The sequence below is a fragment of the Oncorhynchus nerka genome, linkage group LG7, assembly GCF_034236695.1.
Source record: "Oncorhynchus nerka isolate Pitt River linkage group LG7, Oner_Uvic_2.0, whole genome shotgun sequence".
NCBI lineage: Eukaryota > Metazoa > Chordata > Actinopteri > Salmoniformes > Salmonidae > Oncorhynchus > Oncorhynchus nerka.
In genome coordinates this window covers 57049016-57070709 of record NC_088402.1, presented here as the reverse complement: position 1 = coordinate 57070709, position 21694 = coordinate 57049016, and the positions used below count along the sequence as shown (strand labels likewise).

General features: G+C 42.5%; 1 protein-coding gene across 2 annotated transcripts in view; it reads left to right on the top strand.

The window, feature by feature from the left end:
• The window catches only part of LOC115132031 (paired box protein Pax-7-like), a 62739-nt gene that overhangs the window by 13532 nt on the left and 27513 nt on the right, over nt 1–21694 (top strand). For both annotated transcript variants that reach the window (XM_065020657.1, XM_029664220.2), the window contains exon 5: nt 15136–15335. In XM_065020657.1, coding sequence (XP_064876729.1) covers nt 15136–15335 — 200 coding nt within the window. The remainder of the gene's footprint in view (nt 1–15135; nt 15336–21694) is intronic.

The following is a 21694-nucleotide window of genomic DNA, read 5'->3' as shown; positions in this document are numbered from 1 at the left end:
CCTCGGTTACACTCTGCTCTCGCACATTTCCCAATCACTTGTTGTTTATATTTCCTGTCAGTGTCAACTGTTGCTGTTATTGTTATGAACTTAGTGGCAGTGAATTGGAAGCTTTCTTTGTGTACTCTGAAAATGTCTTTATTAGGCTACAGTCTGGCTTACTGGGCAACCCCCTGTCTGTTTGTTTTACGAAGAGATATTGCCATAGTCATGTGGAGAGCTGACAGTACTGTTTTGTTGGGTGTTGAAGCCTGGGGACAGCCATATTGGTGGCTGGGTTTGAGTCCGTTTCTGTTCAAACTGATGATTTGTATTTTTTTAAGAGGCCTCTCTTTTCACCACCACAAGAGTGCTCTCTTTGAATCCTTGGGATCACTCGCAAAAAGGGGTTATTTAAAAAAAAAGATGAGTACTTCCTAGTGTGTTTTCTAAGCAGTTATTTAAGAGTGGGCAAATGTTGCATTAAAAACAATCAAGAATTACTCAATGTGATTGATATGTTTGGTGCCGCTCTCTAGTAATGTAAACATAGTGTACTTAGTTTTGATGGTGTCAAACCCCTTTAAATACCCATATACTTCGTGAAAAAAATATTCTGTGTATATTATCTGGATTGTCAATATTTATTTGAAGATACTTGTGAGGACTTGCGTTGATATATTTCCCTCTTGTGCTGTTTTGTGTGATTCTACATCTCAGTGGAGGAGCGTGGGTCAATCAGACAGGAGTGCAAACAGGCGTCTCAAATTAAAAGCTTTTATTTCACCGTAAACCTGTCCCTTAAAACCTGCTGCTTGCTTATGGAGTAGATCACTTGTTTTACTAGGCAGTCATAAAAGGACGATGGAAACTAAGGTAACCAACACCTGTCTGTATTCTAGGATATCCAAAGATTGCCACAACAGACTCTAACCAATAGGCATATTACATTTAGCTTGCGGCTCATTTGAAGTGAAGTTGGACATTTTTTACAGATGATTGTTTTAAGCAATACGACACAAGAGGCACTATGTAATGAATATACTCACAGGTAAATGGCATTGTTTGGCAAAGCGGTGGGACAGTCAACCCATTTACATGGGACTATATTCATTACATCGCACTGACCCGTGTGCCTTATTGCAGTTTTAAAAAGGTTGCCAACATATTCAAATAACAATGAATGAAATATCTTCATTAAAAATGTTATTTTGATACAATTTTCATGAAATGACATTCTTCCACTAGAAGATATAATCCGAACACACATCTGGTCGTTAGTTATTTTGGCCATGTTGCTACAGACGCTCTAGTCGTTAATTATTTTTGCATAGTTAGCAACATTTCATTTTTGAAAAAGGATTGGTCGCCCGTACTAAAAAAAACATTTTTGCTATACAGGCTGACCAAAGTTCTTGTCATTTACTAGCTAGCTAGTCAACTTCAGGTAACTCAGTTTCGTCAAACATTGCACCAGGAATGACAGTACACTAGCTGCATTTTTGTTTATTTTAGCTTTTTTTCTATTGGCATAAAATAATAATGATGTTGATGTGAAATTTCGCCTGGTCTCGTCTGGACAACGTTTGTTCTCAATGGTACAGGGGAGATCGCATTTCAAGAGTGAAACACTTTTCGGGGTCGGACAGGCAGACAGCGTGGCTTATATTAACTCCTGTTGTACCAAACTAAATGCTAGGCTATAAGCGAGGGGAAATGTACGAGCTGAGATAAATACAAGAGATGATTTGGACAGCAACGTGAACATGACGATATTGTTATGGAGACGCAGCGATAATTCAGATGGAACTTCTAGCAGACACAGGCGTGCCAGTGTCGATGAATACAGCGTGGCTTGGAGCGCTGCTCGTCTGATCGGCATCTAGGATCCAAACAACTATTTTTAATAACGTTCCTGAGAGCCCTGACTGCTTCACAAAATGGTTGACGCTAACACATTTAGTGGCAAAGCTTACTTCAGTTGGCTGGGTTCACAGGTCTCTGTGGTGCTGACTTATCCTGGCCTTGAGGCTACAGCCAAGTCATCCTCTGCCCATTAACACCCCACCTAACTCTTCCTCATCTTCACTTTTCTCCACCACAACTGTCTGCAAGGCAGCAGTGAACTGAGATGAGATTTTCTATAACCCAATATAATTGCTTCCTTGAAATATTTATTGGGCTCATTTTTATGGATTCAATTGATAAGTCCCTCCCATTTCATGGCCTAAGACAGTGTTAACCATTTTTATGAAGGACAAACACATTTCAACCAATTTTATGATTTCAGTATTACTTCACAATGGTCACCTATTTATATAAAAAAGTTGCTCTCTGCCATTGTGTGTGCTTGGTTAGTGAGTAGCTAGACAAATGTCTACATTCCATTCTGTCCAAGAAGTATGTTTAAAATGAACAACAATCCTTCTGGGCTAATTCCACGACAATGGGGGCATGACATATATAATTAAGTACAAAGGCATTTGGCCAGTGTCACAGCACTGATTAGTAGTTAACACCATGGTCCAATAGTTTAAAAATCACCATTAGCCCACGCCACTTATGGCCATAAAATCTCCCATTTTCTGCTCCTTAGCATCTTCACCCCGGGATCTCTGCCCTTGCTTTATTTATATGTGTGTTTTGCCCTCACACAAAGACAATAAACATGTTCCTAGAGTGTTACAAATCAGAAATTTGCTCAGATTTTTCCCCACCGACTTGAATAGTGAATGCGGTGGCCAATATGTGAACAACAGTAGGGCAGGCCAGCTGCAGGAGAGTGGTAGGGAGGGAGGGAGAGGGTGAGGCTGTTCTCCCCCAGCTTCAAACAGGGGGCTTGTCTTACAGTTTTTACTAATGGGCTTACTTATGCATCCACTGGCACTCTCCCTTCATGCTGATTTCCCCCCCCCCCCTCCACACACACACACACCTAACACCAAATGATTCCCCCCTCCTAACACCAAACTCAATTTTTCCATCCAAAATCCACAATATGCTGTTGACATTTTAGATAATTCATTCTATCATGGTGTGTCTGCCAAAAGGGAGTAGTTTTCTTTCTTACGATTCCCACAAGTCATTATGTGTTCATTTTTATTCACCGTTTATTTACACATGCGATTGAATTTGAGCCGCCTAAGTGATAGACAAGTTTCTCGTTCCTGTTTTAGACTTGATTTGACCAATGTTTCACCAAGTGGATATCAGATCTGCTTGAAAAGGACAGCTGCCACACTGTTGATTTTTCATCTTGGTTTTAAAAGGATGCACTCCCAACAGAAAGGCACCAGATCAAGCTCTCAGCTATCTCCCCCTCTCACATAAACACATGGGTTGCATTTCAAAGCACCTTTTAACTGTAATCTTTAAATAGACTCAACAAGTCGAAATCACTTATTTTGTTTGCAGGGGGAGGAAAACCCTTTTCTATGATTATTAATCTGCTTTTATTCAAAATAAGATTATTCTTTGCTCTTATAAAACTTTTGGCATTTTCTTTTTTAAGCCCCGAGCTGTCCACTAAGGGCTTGCATTTGTATATCTCTAATATAGCTTTGTCTTGAGTATTATATTTCCACCCCGTCATAATCTAACTCTGTGGTTATATTGACAGTCAGCATTTTGTTATTTATAAGGCCGTTTTCTATCAGTAAATGAGACATATGCATGCCACAGCTGGGGGAGAGAGAGCAGATAAAGACTTTGCATTTAATAACCGCTAGTTTGCTAAGACGTAATGCCTTGATAAGGCTAACATATTTGTGAGGGCTAGATTGAGTTCAATACCAGTTCTATACAGCATCTACTGAGAGGACAGAGCCGGGCTGCGCTGTGTCCTAGCCTATACCGTGTTGTGTGTGTGTGTGTGTGTGTGTGTTGTGTGTGTGTGATGATGATATCCATGATATAATGAATTCTCTGAAATGTTAACAGCATATTGTGGATTTTGGATGGAAAAACTTAAGTTTGGTGTTGGGATGGGGGACTCATTTGGTGTTAGGAGTGTGTGTGTGTGTGAATTTTAAGCTATGCATGAATATTCATTAGAAACTATTGAATTAGTCTACATTTTGAAAATACTGTATATTCAACAAAACCTTACAACCTATGCCACCATTCACTGTATGCTTTGATGTAACTATACATTTTTGTGTTTTTTACTAAATGATGGCCATTGTGTTGCAGTCACTGTGGGATGATGGCTTATTTATTGGATATTGAATGAGTTAGATGAATACAGCTCTGTAGGCTACTCTGTTTGGAGTGTCTGTGGTTTTTATTCATGGTCCTACTCTCTCCATCAGTTTAGTTTGGCCTATTTATTGTCCGCTTGGATTTGAGGGTGTTTGTTGGGGGATCAGAGTCCGATGCCAATTGGCAGAGTTTGCCAGCTTCCCTTTTGTGGCTCTTTCATAATTTTATTACTTTCGCTTTGACCTCAATTAGCGAGGTCTTTATATCAGGAAATGAAAGAGCACCGTCGGGTACAGAGAGGGAGATCTGTTGAAAATGGACACCTGCTCTTCAAACGCCAAGCAGCCTTCCTATTTCTGGCAGGTCAAATGAGCACTCTTTCCAGTTTCTGTTGACGACGTTAGCTCAGCACTTCCTTTCCAAATGGGTGGTCATTGTTCACAGTTTCGATAGCAAATTAAAATGATTCAGTTGGAATGGGGCATTTTTCTTCAATGAAAGTGTGAGTGGTTACACAGCTGTACACGTCAGGATGACTGTACAGTATGTGTTATATGTGAGGTTTAGATACAGAGATATGATTTGTTGCAAACCATAGTACTCCCTTAAGTCTCTAGTACTATTATAATCAAATACTGTACATCTATTGAAGCCCTACATGTTGTTGTTAAATTACTAGCTATTAAATGAGCCATATAGAGATGCATCACACATTGGGCAACACATACATCTTCCAGGTGCCAAATTCCCACCCCCCATCAATATACCAGGCCTACGTTCCTGCAACTCTCCTCCACCACCCTACCCCACCCGCCCTCCAACCCACTTGGTGCAGTCCATGCTCTTTCCCAACCTTTTAATGGTTTAATATGCAGTCAGCACTTAGGTGTGCTGTTCGGCTAAGGAGAGTCAATATGTCAGCGTTTATTGATGCCCCACGGAGCACCGGTGGGTTGTCAGGCTCTCTTTTCAGGGCCAAGCGGCCCCCTGAGGTGCTGCCTCTATTGGGCCTGAAAGGACTGGGAGGCCCTGAGTCCCTCACACAGAGGCGGCGGACACTATTTTTTTCTTTAAGGGGTCCGCTTCAGGAACATGACAAGACCCCTAAACGAGCATCACTCATCATCCCTCCTCCGTTACTTTTTATTTTCATTTTAAAAAAGAAAGAATAGGGGCCTAATTGTTTCTTGTGGAAGCAAGAGATTATGGAACCGTACTCCGTCCTTTCCTTCTCTTGTTCACTTGCTTCTTGCTGTTTTCTTCTTCTTCTTAGTATTACCGCAACCATACAATGAGACAAATGTGAATCAAAAGAGAGAACTTTGAGAATTAACATTGTTATTACATGCCTGAATTTGATGCAATGACCATTAAGATAATTTATATGTCATAGCAAGTGAATCCTCCTGATCCCCCCCTCCTATCCATCCTCTCTTGCATCCCATCCAATCCACTGTGGTGTTCTGTAGACAGTGAGTACAGTGAACTTAAGATCTCTTGCAGGGAATGGGGGAGGAGGTGGGGGGGGGGGGGGGGGGTGCGCAGGTTTGGATAAATCTAGCCCCAAGGCCTGAGAGACTGTGGAGAAACAGATGCATGTCAGAGATAGCACAACATAATGGCCTGTTTGTACAGTGTGTTTTTTTTTCTCTCTCCCTCTTTAAACTGTCAGACAAAGAGAAGGGTTGCACAATGGCAACAAAATGCACACACGCATAAGGATAAACTTGTTCAGGAAATATACAGCGACAATACACAGTTATTCTTGAGGAAGTAATCAAATCAAATAAAAACTTTGTAGACAGTGACGCATGGCGTGGAGTTATTCCGTTAGCTGAAACTGGTCAATGCTTGTGTAAAACTGAAAGCAGGCCTTGATTGTAAATATACTGGAACTAATATGATTTTCAGAATGACCCATAATGAGTACATGCTGCTCTCTCCAGAGCTCTGCCGCTCATTGTCCCTCTGTCTTGGCCGACGTCCGGGACGAACAAACTCATGTCAACAGTCAACAAACCATGGATGTTTCGCCAATGTTTACATTTACTTTACATTAGACGCGTCTCTTGTGGGAACAAACATGCGCACTTGATGTAAAGTCCATGAAAGTAATTAAGGTGATAAATGCAGAGAAGTTTATTTACAAGGTACCTACATAATGTAGACAACATGCTCATGATACACTGCTAATAATACCCACACAAATGTCAATAATGATAATAAAATGATCTCAGCGACATTAGAGGGTGATCGAAACATATTATAAGCTGGCGTGTAGGGGAATACAATATGACGGCATGATATGCTGTGTGTAAAAAAATGTGTTCTGTAGTATTACAACTAGGGTTGTCAAGGTGAACATTTGAATTGTAGTAAACTTTTGGAATGTTTCACACCGTCAATTTTTTTCTCTCGCATTTAATAACATGCATTTCCAGTCTGAGTTTCCGCATGGACCCTTTTGAGCGCATCACACAAAGCGCTCACTGCTGTCGGTCTCTACGGCTAGCAGCTTCTGTAGAGCTGTCTGCCTCTCTTGTGGTGTTGAAATCAACCACTATGCGCTTAGCTTTGAGCAAAGTTGAAGGAAATCTTCGAACCATAAACACTTTCCCATGCGTTTCTTTAGATAACAGCAAAGAATGAGTTTACACAGAAGTATACTAGGCAGTTATGCTAACGTTCGCTAGCTAGCTAACCAAACGAGAATGGCTGAATGGCTCAAAATTCAACACAATGATTTTAATCAGAACAGAACTTCCATTCCATTAACCTACTGTTTTGTTTGTAGTTCTTATTCAGGTCAAACGATTAAAGCAAATGATCCCAATTCTAGTACCGTAAGAGCTTGAGACTTTCATGTTGAACATTGATAAGAGGTAGTTTAGGCTAGATCTAATAGCTGTATGATATTTTACTTTAATCAGACCTGGCTGTTATTGTCTAAGAATACGTTATTATTGTCTTAGAATACAGTTGATTTTTCATTTTTATAATCAAAATATATTATACCAACAAACCAATGGATTAGTTTAAAATAAAAACATCTTTCATGAGGATCAAATTTGAAATGTTTTTAAAAAATTGCAATTAATCGTAGTTACCCACAGAAAACCAATGCCATTGACTTGATAAAAAAAAACATTTAATCGTTTGACAGCCCTATCAAGAACTATGTATTATATTTAATAGTTCATTTACTTTACATGTGTGACTAACTGTACGCTATCTTTCTAGACAATGTGTCAATGGCATTTGCGTCACTGACACTAAAAGAAAGACAGTCATGCTCTGTATCCCTTTGGACTTCACAAACCAGAGTGATGGTCAGTACAGTACGGTCTGTGGTGAAGCAAAGCGCTAGCTGCCTCCTCACACTACTTCCAAACAGGCAGCAGAATCTCCAATTGATTGCTCTTATCACAACAATATGATCCCACTGGGAAACACCAGCCTCCAATGTAGCTAATGAACAGGCTTATTTAATTAGAGTCAAATGAGAGAATTTAGCTAATGTTCATTTTGATTCCTGTTTCAGATTGATTCCTCAATTAGAGGGGAAGGTTGCAAATGTATTTTTTTGTGTGCAAACATATGGCATTGGAGAATGCCTTGGACCCTGGAGGGGTGTACACACTCCCAGATACTTAATTAGCCTCTAATTTGGTGATAAACGCAGAGCCTCCCTGACATTTTATCACTCTCCCCAGAACTTTCACATGGAATTACAGCTATCGTTATTTAATCATCCCAGATGACTTCAACAATAGCAGGACTGCCTTTAATTTCGACCCTAAGTGTTAATGAGATTTGTTTCTGTGTGTGCATGTGTGTATAACGAAAGTAGAATGTGATATTTATGTGCTATACACTGCCTTCGGAAAGTATTCACACCCCTTGACTTTTTTCCCACATTTTGTTGTGTTACAGCCTGAATTTAAAATAGATTAAAAATACATTGTGTGTCACTGGCCTACACATAACACTTCATAATGCCAAAGTGGAATTATGTTAAAAATGACAAGCTGAAATGTCTTGAGTCAATAAGTATTCAACCATTTTGTTATGGCAAGTCTAAATCATTACAAATGTGTACAAAGTCACGCAATAAGCTGCATGGACTCACTCTATGTTCAACAATAATGTTTAACATTATTTTTTAATGACTACCTATTCTCTGTACCCCACACATAGAATTATTTGTATGGTCCCTAAGTCAAGCAGTGCATTTCAAACACAGATTCAACCACAAAGTCCAGGGAGGTTTTCCAATCCCTCTTAAAGAAGGGTATATATTGGTAAATGGGTAAAACAAAATGTAAAAGCAGACATTGAATATGCCTTGGAGCATGGTGAAGTTATTAATTACACTCTGGATGGTGTATCAATACACCCAGTCACTACAAAGATACAGGCGTCCTTCCGAACTCAGTTGCTGGAGAGGAAGGAAACTGCCCAGCGGTTTCCAGGCTGGTCACTAGGAACACACTCTGATTTCAGAAGTTTGAAAAGATCCTGAGGATGTTGATATATGCCATCCTCGGCGCTCACCAAAAACAGTGGCCCTGCTCTGGGCTCAAACTCACATTGCTCAGTGCCAGAGAGTGCTGCTTAGACCACTGCACCATGGCAATTCATAATTGTCTAGGAAGCAGGGAGAGTACTTGAGGATACTAAATGGAAACAGTGCATTATTGTTTTTTAAATTTAAAAGCAAATTATGCTTTCCCCAATCCACAGCCCTGACCTTAACCACTTGAAATGAATACCTAAACTTAACCCGTTAAGTTGTTTCTGTTTTAACCCTGTAATCACGCAGAATGAACCCTGTAACCACGCGGAATTAATGGGTCAAACATTGACGTTCATCCAATTATGTAAAATCCCGAAATGAAACTATGAGATCAGTTTGGGATTTCACCATGAGGCCAATGGTGACTCTAAAATAGTAACATATTTTAATGGCTGTGATAGGAGAAAACTGTTACTCTACAATACTAACCTAAATGACAGAGTGAAAAGAAGGAAGCCTGTACCGAATACAAATATTCCAAAACATGCATCCTGTTTGCAATAAGGAACTAAAAATGGCAAAAAATATTTTCAAGCATGGTGGTGGCTGCATCATGTTATGGGTATGCTTGTCATTGGCAAGGACTACACTCCTAGAAAAAAAAGGTGTTATCTAGAACCTAAAAGGGTTCCCAAAGGATAACCCTTTGAAGAACCCTTTTTTGGTTCCAGGTAAAAACCCTATTGGGTTCTATGTAGAATCCTTTCTCAGAGGGTTCTACACGGAACCCAAAATAATTCTACCTGGAACTAAAAAGGGTTCTACCTGGAACCAAAAAAAGAAACAATTTGGAATCCTTTTTTCTAACTGTAGGGAGTTTGTTCGGATAAAAAGAAACAGAATAAAGCTAAACACAGGTAAAATACCAGCGGGAAATCTGGTTCAGTCTGCTTTCCAATAGACACTGGGAGACAAATACCCCTTTCAGCAGGACACAAGCCCAAATATACACTGGAGTTGCTTACCAAGACAACATTGAATATTCCTGAGTGGCCTAGTTACAATTTTCACTTAAATCGGCATGAACATCTATTTACAAGACTTGAAAATGGCTGTCTAGCAATGATCAGCAACCAAGTTTACAGAGCTTGAAGAATTTGATAAAGAATAATGTGCAAATATTGTATAATCCAGGTGTGCAACGCTCTTAGACTTACCCAGAAAGAGCCACAGCTGTAATCGCTGTATTGACAGGGTTGTGAATACTTACGTAAATTAGGTATTTCTGTATTTCATTTTCAATAGATTTGTAAAAATAAAATAAAAACATGTTTTCACGTTCTCATTAAGGGGTATTGTGTGTAGATGGGTGAGGGAAAAATCTATTTAATACATTTTGAATTCAGGCTGTAATACAACAAAATGTGGAATAAGTCAAGGGGTATGAATACTTTCTGAAGGCACTGTATGTATCCCATTCAAAAGGCAAAATTGTCACCATTATAATCAGCCCTGGCACTTTCTGTAACCGACTGGCTCTTCGTAGTGAAACCAAAAACACTGGGGAAGGCAGCATGTCTTTTATTTATGCCGTGGCACATTCGCCCGTTGTCCCCCTGTTTTGGGGGTGGGGGGGGATCTGCTCGTCTGCCTCGCCATGGTCCTATTTGCGTGATAAGACCTAGCATGCCAATCATGGGATCTGGCGGAGACAAAGATGAGGTCCAGGTTGAGCCTCTCTATCGGCCAGCAGCGTCTGCTTCATTACCATAATCTCCCTTTCCATTATCGGCAGAGAGGCGCTGACCTTCCAGTTCCACTGGGCTGCTGTCAAACTTTATTTAGTTTCATTCGGCGGTCGTTGTTTGCCACGGTCATGTGATACTGGGCGTACAGCGGCGTTAAGGTTGTTACCGTCAGATCAGGACACAGCGTGGAGATGCGGTGGTGGAACTCCTTGCCAGCCTCTTCGTTGCATGTTAAGATTCGTCGCCTCAGCTTCTGTTTAGTCAAACACACAATAACATAGAAAAATACATTTGAGAGACAGAGAGAGAAGTGGGGGTCTGAAGGTGATTCCAAACATGAAGAAGATCGGTCTCTGACATCGGGCCAAATCCTCTCACAGATAACCATGTGGGATGACAGAGAGAGAGGGAGAGGGAGAGGGGCAGAGGGGGACACAGAGAGAGAGGGACACAGAGAGAGGGGGGGAGAGAGAGAGTGAGAAAAGGAGAGAGAGAGGGAAATAGAGAGGGTGAGAGAGCGACATAGAGGGAGAGCGAGAGAGTAAACAAAGTGATGCAAAGAGAGGATGGATACTGTGCCATTCCGCCCCCTCCCCCACCCCCCTAAATCATGCAGAAGAGAACAAATAAATTCCATTGCCTTCTGTGGAACGAAAGGCTGCGGCCACCAGCCACCCGAGCACTCCAAGGTGCCTCTGGAAAGTGATCTGCTGGCCCACTGCACCAGCCTCAAATGTTGTCATGGCGAGTTAACAGCAAATCGCTTTGCACCAACACCCCCAAAACAACAACAAAGGGATATACGATGTATGTGTAGATCTTTACTTGAAAATCTATGGGCCACTTAAAAAAAAAAAAAAAATCTTTATGTGAAGAGAAATTGGCACTAGGAATTTATTTAATTAATGCGGCCTCATGTCCCGCGTCCACATGTAATCTGTTGAGAATTGTCAAGCGTGAGCTTTTGGGGCTGTGTAGGGGGTGTGAGGATGGGGGAGAGACAAAAAGACATCCACCGTGAGACTCCTCCAGTGGCCTGTAATGAGAGTCTCCATCTAATCCCATAATTCCTGGTTTAATTAAACCACCGAGCCCAGAGTCCAAACCAGGTTGATGAGCCCTTTATTTTTTGTGGGTTTGGTTATTTTTCTTGTGGCGCTTCACTTCACTTCACTTCATAGGAATACAGTCACATGAACAAACAAATGCATAGAATGAATGTGCATCCACCCACAGACTCCTATGACTAATCCCCAGAGTTGCTTGCATCACTCCCGTCCTATGTGTCTTGATGACAGTTGTATTCAGAGTAAGACTACTATATTTACAAGTGTCAAGTGTCATTACCGATGTATTTTGAAGCCTTTAAATGCATACCAGCGTTGTTTTTCTCGCAGTGTTGAAGTTTATTGGTGCTGTTGGCGTTAGAGCTGTAAGAGTTGCATGCCACACCCAGGTTCTGCACTTCTCAATTGTCCCCCCAGGGTTTTCATCAGAACACTAGAAAGGAGCAGACAGGAGGCACAGGCTGACACATTATTACTATACAGCCCTGCTAACCCTCTCAAGTACCTCAACACTTCTCATCATATCTGCCCCTCGAAAACCTCCCAGGTTTCACATGGTACATACACACACACACACACGCACGCACGCGCACACGCACGTGCGCACACACACACACACACACACACACACACACACACACACACACACACACACACACACACACACACACACACACACACACACACACACACAAATGCATACACAGAAATACACACGCACAAACAAAGACATGCATACTCACCCACCCGTATGCCCAACCATTCTGAATGAGTTTAGAATCAGTGACAGTGACTCAAATGTAGAATCACAGCTGTCATTCCGAGATCCGTATGGAAATATCGCCCAGAATCACCCTGCCAGTTTGAGTCCACATTTGACTGTTGCCACTTCCTGTTATCGGAGAGGTCTGATTTGAGCGCCAGTCACAGTTCCTCCATAGCCATCCTTTCCTGTAGCACAGGAATTGTGTTACACTTGATGATTTGAAATGCAACGTATCCACATGTGTGGTTGAGTTCTGTTTTTAAATGGGTAAATAAATCAAATGTTAAAACATTATTCTGGGCAGCCACTGCCCTGCGTTGCTGAGGCCATGAAAGAGCAGAGAAAAGAGAAAGGAGTCTGTCATAAGGGAGAAGGCATGTCTGTCAGACCCGGAACCCAACCAGACCCCGCCCAGACCCAGACCAAGACCCAGTCCTGGTAGGCTGTGGAGGCAAACAGGGTCAGAGGCACGGTACTAAAGCATATCAGCGCTGAGAGGGACACAAGGAGGAAGCAGGGACACTGACCTCCCTCATCTATCCCACTCTCCCCTCCCTCCCTCACTCCTCTCTCTCGTTCTCTCCATCCCCTCTCCCCACCACTGCAGAGCCAGCATTGGTACCAGTCAACTCCCCCCATAATCGCCTGGCCACTGATGCGGCAGCCTGGGACCTGCACCCCTCTTTTCCCCCTCCCCTCTACCCCTCCTCCTCTATCTCCCCTCCTCCCCGGGCAGGCTCTGCTTCTCATCTCCCCTCTCCTATCCTATCCTCCTCTTTCCCCCCTCTCCTTCCTCCATCCCTAGCTCCATGCATATCTATGAGAGCAGCGAGAGGCGGCTGTGCAGCCATCCCTAATGTGGAATGGCTTAAATGCAGGGAGAAGCAATGGGGAGGATTAGGGCCCTGTGTCTGGAGAGCTGAGCCTCTTCAGGCGGCCGGGGGTGTGGAGGGCCATTTGGAGAAGGATCAGCTCTCATGCACACTCACTGCCCCCAAACACTGTCAATAAATATATATAGCCTTAAACACCCAGGGAAATGAGAAAGAGGGACCCTCGTCGACCCTCTCTGCTGTCCGCAAGGGCTGGGCGACGGACAGACCTGACTGTCAATGTGTACTCAAGTGTACACTGTGTCCACTTTGAACATTAGTGTTTTTGATACAGTTAAAAAAATGCATTATTATTATTATTATGGTTTGATAGCAGCACAGTGTCTTGAGTAGTGTGTCGACATTCAATGTCCAACTGGCCAACCTGAATGAATGTGTTTGGTGAAATGGCCTACATTTAATTTCAAACAGCCTGTTCGTAACTAATATGTCACAAACAAGGGACTGTATGGAACCTCACCACTGTGAAGTCTCATGCTGTCCCTGGTGTACATACATACGTCCACAGAGATCCTATTAAATTATGTATGTAATTCTATGCACACGGCATCACATTACCAGTAGCCACTTGCTCTATTTGCACCCCGATTTACACATTTCATTAGAAACAATGGCGTCGCATCTTCGCAGTTTATCCTTTGCATGCTCTACCCCAGCACAACGCCAACCATGAACCGCAATTAAAACCCGATGGCTGTATTTACCCGATAATCTGTCACTGTGGTTATTTTAAAACACCAGCATGGGTATATTGTATATTGTGTGGCACTGATTTCATTCAATCCCCGCCACACAATAATATATTGGCAATATTTACACACTGCCAGTTTGTTGTCGCGTTGCGCCCCAGGCCATGGTGGAAGAATAGTGCTACACGGATCGCCAAGGTGGTCTGGAGAGATTAGCGCCCCCCTCCAATCTGAGCTACCCGCCCCAGGGCATTCTGTGTACTGATGCCGGATTGTGTTGACAGAAAAGGCTCTCATATAAATAACCACACAGTGAAGAAAATACAGTCGTATTCCGTTTAGAGGAGCCATAGGAGGGCATGTCACTGGAGGACACAGCCATCCTCCCCGTGTATCAACCACTGCCTCCCTCGGTGAACAACATCTCTCCATGGTTGTTACCAACACGTCGTTCTTGCACTCAAACCCACGCTTGTCTTTTTAACTGCTAGCCCTGGTTTTGCAGATAGCGGCTCATGTAAAGAAGGTTTCACTTGGAAGGACTGTGATATGTGGTTGATTTACCCACTTAAGTTGAATGCATTGACATTGCTCTGGATAAGAGAGTCTGCTGAATGACTAAAATGTCAACTTGAAACTGTGGAAAACTGCTGTTTTAAGGAACGTTTTAATTGTCTTTTGAAGGTTTTACTTGATTGTGATAGGTGGTTGTTTCACATACCTGAACGCACTGATTGCAAGTTGGTCTGGATAAGCTTGTCTGCTAAATGACCTAAATGTCAATTTGAATGTAATATTTCGGTAGACATATTATATATATATATTCATATATAGAGTACTTGAAATTCAAATATGGTGATTCTCAAACTATGTACATTTGAATACATTTTCGCCATCGTAAGTTGTCGTAATGCTTTCACAACCTTGATATGCCACCTGCTACAATGGTTAATTAGAGGTTTGCTTCGTTGTATGACATGGGAGGTGCAATGATGTAAACGGGGCATTGTATACTATGACATGACAAAGGTCATTTGGACATTTGATCGCAATCTGCATCATCATAGCCAAGAACCAAGAATGTACAGCCCGAATAAAGAAATCACATAGTCAAATGCATTTTCAATGGAGTGGTACTGCCATAAATGTGTTATAAGCAACGTAAAAAATCATTTTTGACTGCTGAACTGCATTTCACTTCAACAGTATGGTATGGTGTCCATCAGTCGACTGAATTACACAAGAAGACCAACTGTCTGTCTCTGTCCCCGATGCAGGTAGCCGTATGGACGAAGGCTCAGATGTGGAGTCGGAGCCGGACCTTCCCCTGAAGAGGAAACAGAGGCGCAGTCGCACCACTTTCACGGCCGAACAGCTGGAGGAGCTGGAGAAGGCCTTTGAGAGGACACACTATCCCGACATCTACACCAGAGAAGAGCTGGCCCAGAGGACCAAGCTCACAGAGGCCCGTGTACAGGTAGGACATGCTGTAGATGCACGCACACCAACACGTCCGGGTAGTGTGTCCTCTCAAAAGCCTTCTCCAGCTCCTCCAGTTGCTCACGAAGCACGCGCACGCACGCACGCACGCACACACACACACACACACACACACACACACACACACACACACACACACACACACACAACACACCTCTATACTAGTACTAATCACAAGCTCAGAAGTCCCACATGTGGTACTTTCTTGTCTGAGATTCTATGGGTGAAGAACAACAGAAGAGCGTGTCAGAGCCAGCACCTACTCCTCAACACTTGAGAGAGAGAGAGCACAGAGTGGATGACGATACCCTATAGGATTAGTCCTCTCTGTAGGGAGTGAGTATGGTTTTCAGTGTGAGAGTCAGCCATAAGGGGAGATGTCTGAGAGCACAACACAATGTCATCAGGTCTACTGTAATGCAGGGGTACGGAATGCAAAATAGCTGTGCTTGTGCCAATTTTGGGGGGGGGGAATGTTTCATCATTGTGGCCTTCTTTCTTTAATTGGGTTGGGGGGGGGATTCTCAGCCAGGATTGCCACAAAATTAATAGAACATTTATTCAATTTCAAATTGGGAAACTGTTTGCTTTTCATATGTCTTGGAACTAAAGCTATTACTGATATTACTGTATGACTAGCCTGTGGAGTGAGCCTATGCACCATGCTAAATGCTGAATGTTTATGGAGGGTTTAAGGTTTTTAGTAGTCAATGGTGTTTTTATAGTGTTTGTTTTCTTTATTTGGCACCCAGTTGTCGTTGATGAGTGTTATTGCTGGATTTGGGGGGGGGGGGGGGGGATTCTCAGCCAGGATTGCCACCGCTTTTGGCATTTTCTGGCACCATCCTCGTTCTTCTCGCACGTCCACATATTTTCAAGCCTATTGTTTTCGCACACCGTTTCGTATTTATCAAATGCGTCCAATTTTTTCATTCCGACATACGTAAAGGGTCTCGTAAGACTTCAGCTGTTCCAAGCCGGCCAGAGAGCAGTTCTTTCTTCGCACTTAAGTACAGTTTTGACACCTCCTCTGTTCTCTGTACGTTCCTTTTTCCTTCTCTAAGTAACACTGAAGGGAAAATACAGTGGAGTTATAGCAACAGCTGTTGGGTCCGAGTGAGAAGGGGGCTTGGGGGAGACAAGTTGGGGTTGCATTCCTGATGGATTTCTCACTCCTTATACTCTTGGCTGGGATCGTTTCTTCCCACCACTTTCAAGCCCACCGCTCCTTGTAAAATTCGCTGCATATTAGAGAGGATCTCTCACCCTCTCTCGGGAGCCCCTAGTCCACCACCAGAAACATGAATCAATCAAGGGCTTGTTTTAAGAAAAAAAAGAAGAGGAAGAAGAAGAGGGAAAAGAATAGACCAGGAGTGTCTTCCCTTTAGCCGTCAGTCCTGTCCTCACTCTTTTCTCACCCCTCCCTGCAGCCAGTGTTTCACTTCAGGACCTCCAGTCTACTGCGACATGACAAGATAGTCTTTGTCTCTGACCATCCAATACGAACAATCGTAAACAACGCATGTTTTTAGACACCTCATTCCCATTGGACATGGTAGCACACTGTGCTGCAGTTGGATATAAGCAGTGTTGGGTAGGTTACTTTCTAAATGTAATATGTTGTAGTTCCAAGTTACCTGTCCAAAATGTTTATTCGTAATGTAACTTCTGGATTACCCAAACTCAGTAACTAATCTGATTACTTTCAGTTACTTTTGGATTACTTTCCCCTTAAGAGGCATTAGAAGAAAACTAAATGGACGCATTTGGTGTGTCATCATAGTGGTCTCTGACTTGTGGTCAGACTCGCTCAGGTGGAACATACTTAAACTTGCGCCTTTATTTTGATGCTAAATTGAATGTCATTGAGATAACATCCCATACATACCCACAAGACATGCCACAAGAGGTCTCTTCACAGTCCCCAAGTCCAAAACGATTCACTGCAACGCACAGTATTATACAGAGCTATGATTGCATGGAACTCCAATCTCCAATTACTCATGCAGAATGCAAAATTACATTTACAAAAGGGATAAAACAACATCTCATGGCACAAACCCACGCACACACATACAAACTATATCACACTCTAACACACACAATCTACACATACATTATTAGTTAAATTAGTTATATTGTTTGTATATCGTTGTATTTAAAATGAGTGTGACTGTCCTTGTCTATCAGTATATCAGTGTCAGTGGTGGAAAAAGTACCTTATTCTCATACTTGGAGGAAAAGCAAAGATACCTTAATAGAAAATGACTGACACCCAGTAAAATACTACTTGAGTAAAAGTCTAAAAGTATTTTGTTTTAAATTGACTATATTATCAAAAGTAAATGTAATTGCTAAAATATACTTACATATCAAAAGTAAAAGTAAACGTATAAATCATTTCAAATTCCTTATATTAAGCAAACCAGACGACACCATTTTAATTATTTTATTTTATTTACGGGTAGCCAGGGGCACATTCCAACACTCAGACATCATTTACAAACGAAACGTGTGTTTAGTGAGTCTGCCAGATCAGGGGCAGTAGGGATGACCAGGTATGTTCTCTTGATAATTGCATGAATTGGACCATTTTCCTGTCCTTCTAAGCATTCAAAATCTAACAAGAACATTTGGGTGTCAGGGAAAATGTATGGAGTAAAAAGTACATAATTTTCATTAGGAATGTAAGTGAAGTAAAAGTAAAAGTTGTCAAAAATATAAATAGTAAAGTAAAGTACAGATACCCCCCCCCAAAAAAATGACTCAAGTAGTATTTTAAAGTATTTTTACTTAAGCACTTTACACCACCGATCAGTGTTTTGTTACTTGTCGTGCTGCTTCGACAAAAGCTCATGGCGATCCGAATAAACCAATAAGCACCACAAGATTTTGCCCACCATTTGTGGCTGAAGTGACAAATAGACTGTAGCCTACATGAAATGTTGGAGTAATTAGCTACTTCAACATGTGACCCACTTCAGCTGTTTTTACTAGTTTTATTTTTCTGCACTACTTGTTAATTATTGTTTGCGACTGTGTTTCAGCTGCTATCGACAGACCCAACCTCCCTGTCAAAACTATTCAAGAGATTGAAATACTCTAGTCTGGTGATAGCCTGGTGAACTTTGGCAAACCTTCATTGGTAGCCTGCAACAAGAGATGTCAATGTTAACTCTTCTTGCACGGAACGTTCCACATTCCATCCGCTTAAAATAGTAGTGTAACCATACTTTTACCTGTCTTTAAAATTGTATTGGAGACAAAACTGGAAGCCATCTATAACTGACAGACGGAATGCAGTTTCTGCCTGGGTTAATCACTGATCAAAATGCAAACGGATGCGCTGATCTATCGTCTCTGGTCTATCATCATCAATGCATCCACTCTTATTTATGGAGCTTATCTTGTGATCTCGACAAAAACAACTTTTATTATGAGGTGATCCTCTCTGGACTTCCGTACCGAACAGCATTTGGTGTCATATTTTTCCTGTCTCAAAAGCAAACATCATTGGGACAGTGGGATTGGTCCTCCACGGATCATGTGATGTGGTTGTTGTTGGCAGTCCATATCAGAGGCTCTGTTTAGCTTTCAGCCATGTTAGTAGGTCAGCTCAATGTCCCATTCTCTTAGCACAAACCCCCACGGGGGAATTAGACCATTATACATATTTATAGCTCACTGACTGATTCAAGTAAAAACATGACTAAAAGGGACATTTTTTTGTCAATAATGTGGCTAAATGATGTCATGTGAAAGCCTGAGGTATCTGAATTGTGGCAGTAATTTCGTTAGGCGACTTTCCTTATAATCTAATTCTGGGAGGCTTTGAAAAAAGCTTGAAAAGGTCAGTCCAAATAACATTTTTGAAAAGGTCACTGAAAAAAAATTTCCAGGACATGAAAATAACATTTAAAAAAAGATGGTGTGCTTGTGTAATGATCACACCAGTTATTGTGGACAAATGTAGTTTACAGTTTGGCCACTGGACAAAGTAATTCCAAAGATTGACAAATTGTTCCTTTGTCAGATGTCTTATTGCGAGGATGGATGGAGGGGTGGATGGATGGTTGGATGTCTGGGTTAATGAATGGATGGGAGGCTGGGTGGATGGATGGATGGATGAGGGTGAGACACAAATGTCATATTTCTAAATCTTGTCCACATTGAGCTGAAGTCAATTATTGGTATACCCAGGACAGTGTCTTCCACGTTTCTGTACTCTTTTCCATCACCCTTGAATATACAACTGACCATGCAAGAGGCATCAGTCAGCTACTGACTGGACCCCAAGTGAAAACACATCTCTGCCAAATATAACAGCACACTCCCCTTCCAGGGTGGGTTCTCTACAGTAACAAAGGGCTTTCAGTCCTCCATCCACAGCAGACTGAAGAAGAAGGTCCCACCTGAGTTAGTACTTTACTGTATGTCTTGGAAACTAATTGGATGTACAAATTGGGATCCCACTTCTGACACCAAATGTGCCAATTAGAATTAGTGCTCATTCAAAGTAAAGCGGTTCATGGGAGACGATTAACGGGACCAGAAGCTGAGCTCCATTGACTCCCAGTAATGACTCAGTGCGTGTTAAAAATGGCTCCTTTCAGGGCACCACTGAGAGGGGCTGTTATGAAGGAATCAGACACCTGGTGCTTCTGGGGTAACTGTTTTTTACACTAGCCCTCGACAGTGTCAGAGACAGGGCAGACAGGGGCCTAGGGGGCCTAGAGTCAGGTACCCGGGGAGCCAAAGGAGAGGGTAGACAAAGGTGGCCTGAGCCTCTTAGCTTGTGCAGCACACCATGGACTAGTTGTTGACCTGGCCGGTGCAGCTGTTGCCTGCCTGCCTGACATGGTATCCAGATGTCTGGGAGAGGGTGAGAAACAGGGCTGCTGTGGTGTATGTGTGTCATGGGGCGGGGGGCTTCTATGAGAGGGGAGGAGTCTTCAGCATCAACAGATTTCTCATTTCATGTGGTTCTCATAGAGAGAGACATACACAGAGAGAGAGAGAGAGAGAGAGAGAGAAACAGCCCATCTGTCTTCAGAAGCCACCACCAATCCTTAATTGCATCAAACCAACTCACCATAGCTTATCCCTCTCCACACACACACACACACACACACACACACACACACGCGCACACACACGCGCACACACACGCGCACACACACGCGCACACACGCACACACACGCACACACACAAATACTTTTACAGCCTCTGTTTGACAAATGAACGACACTGATATGTATCTAGCCCAACGACAGGGATGAGAACTACCAGATCTTTAGGACTGAGCCATGGCTACCTGTCTTACTTGAAACATGTTCCACTGCTGACAACATAACCACACTCATGTTTTCTGTCAATGGGAGTGACAGGTTTGTGAGGCTGGAATGGTGGCTGTTAACAGGCGACATGGAAATTGAGAATGTACTGTATATCAATGATTACAATTGTCATATCCTTCCACGTCACACCTCCATGTAATATGTGTTAGCCTAACTCATACTTCACTCCATTACTTATTAATTCCATACATAAATACATGAAATCAACAATACACAGTGTCAAAGTATATCATAATACCTTGATCCCACGATACCTTGACTCGCTTAGACCACCTCGGCAGTGGAGCTGGCTGAAAACGGAGCTCTAGGCCTGAAGCCTTGTAGCCTTGTAGTGCGACTTGCCCTGCTGCTACCATTCAGAGTCAAAGCTGCTCCTCCAAGTCATTTGTTTTGTGCGCCACAAAAGAACAAATGGGATTTGTGTCGACGGTGGAGTTGGAAGCAGTGGCAGTGTACCCGCTCTGGTGTTCAAACAGAGGGGTTTATTATTAGAGTTGAAATGAATTTCTTTCAGTCTCTCTTTACTCCTGATACTTATCGGCCTAATCCGCCCCTCCACTCCCCGACTCCCCGATTCACACTCCCAGCTACTTTAATTAGCATAGCGCCAACCCGGCTAGCAGACGGAGAGATCGAACAAGGGGGGAGAGAGATACAGGGAGGGAGAAGGAGAGGGAGAGAGAGAGAGAGAGAGAGAGAGAGAGAGAGAGAGAGAGAGAGAGAGAGACTGATCAGTCTGGGGCTAACTGGGAGAATCCTCTCCCTTGGTCTTTTGTTCTGATCTGTGACCATCGTTGCCAGGTTACTGGTGTCACTCCTTCTGTTGTAGAGTGGTGTCTCATTAAACCCATGTATGGAATCCTTCGAACTGTGGACGCAATCGAGGCCTATACTTTTCTAACAAGACATTTAGAATGGGAATACCCTACAAAAATGGGACGAGTTCCATGAATAGGAAGAACATGAGCATTTTTGTGA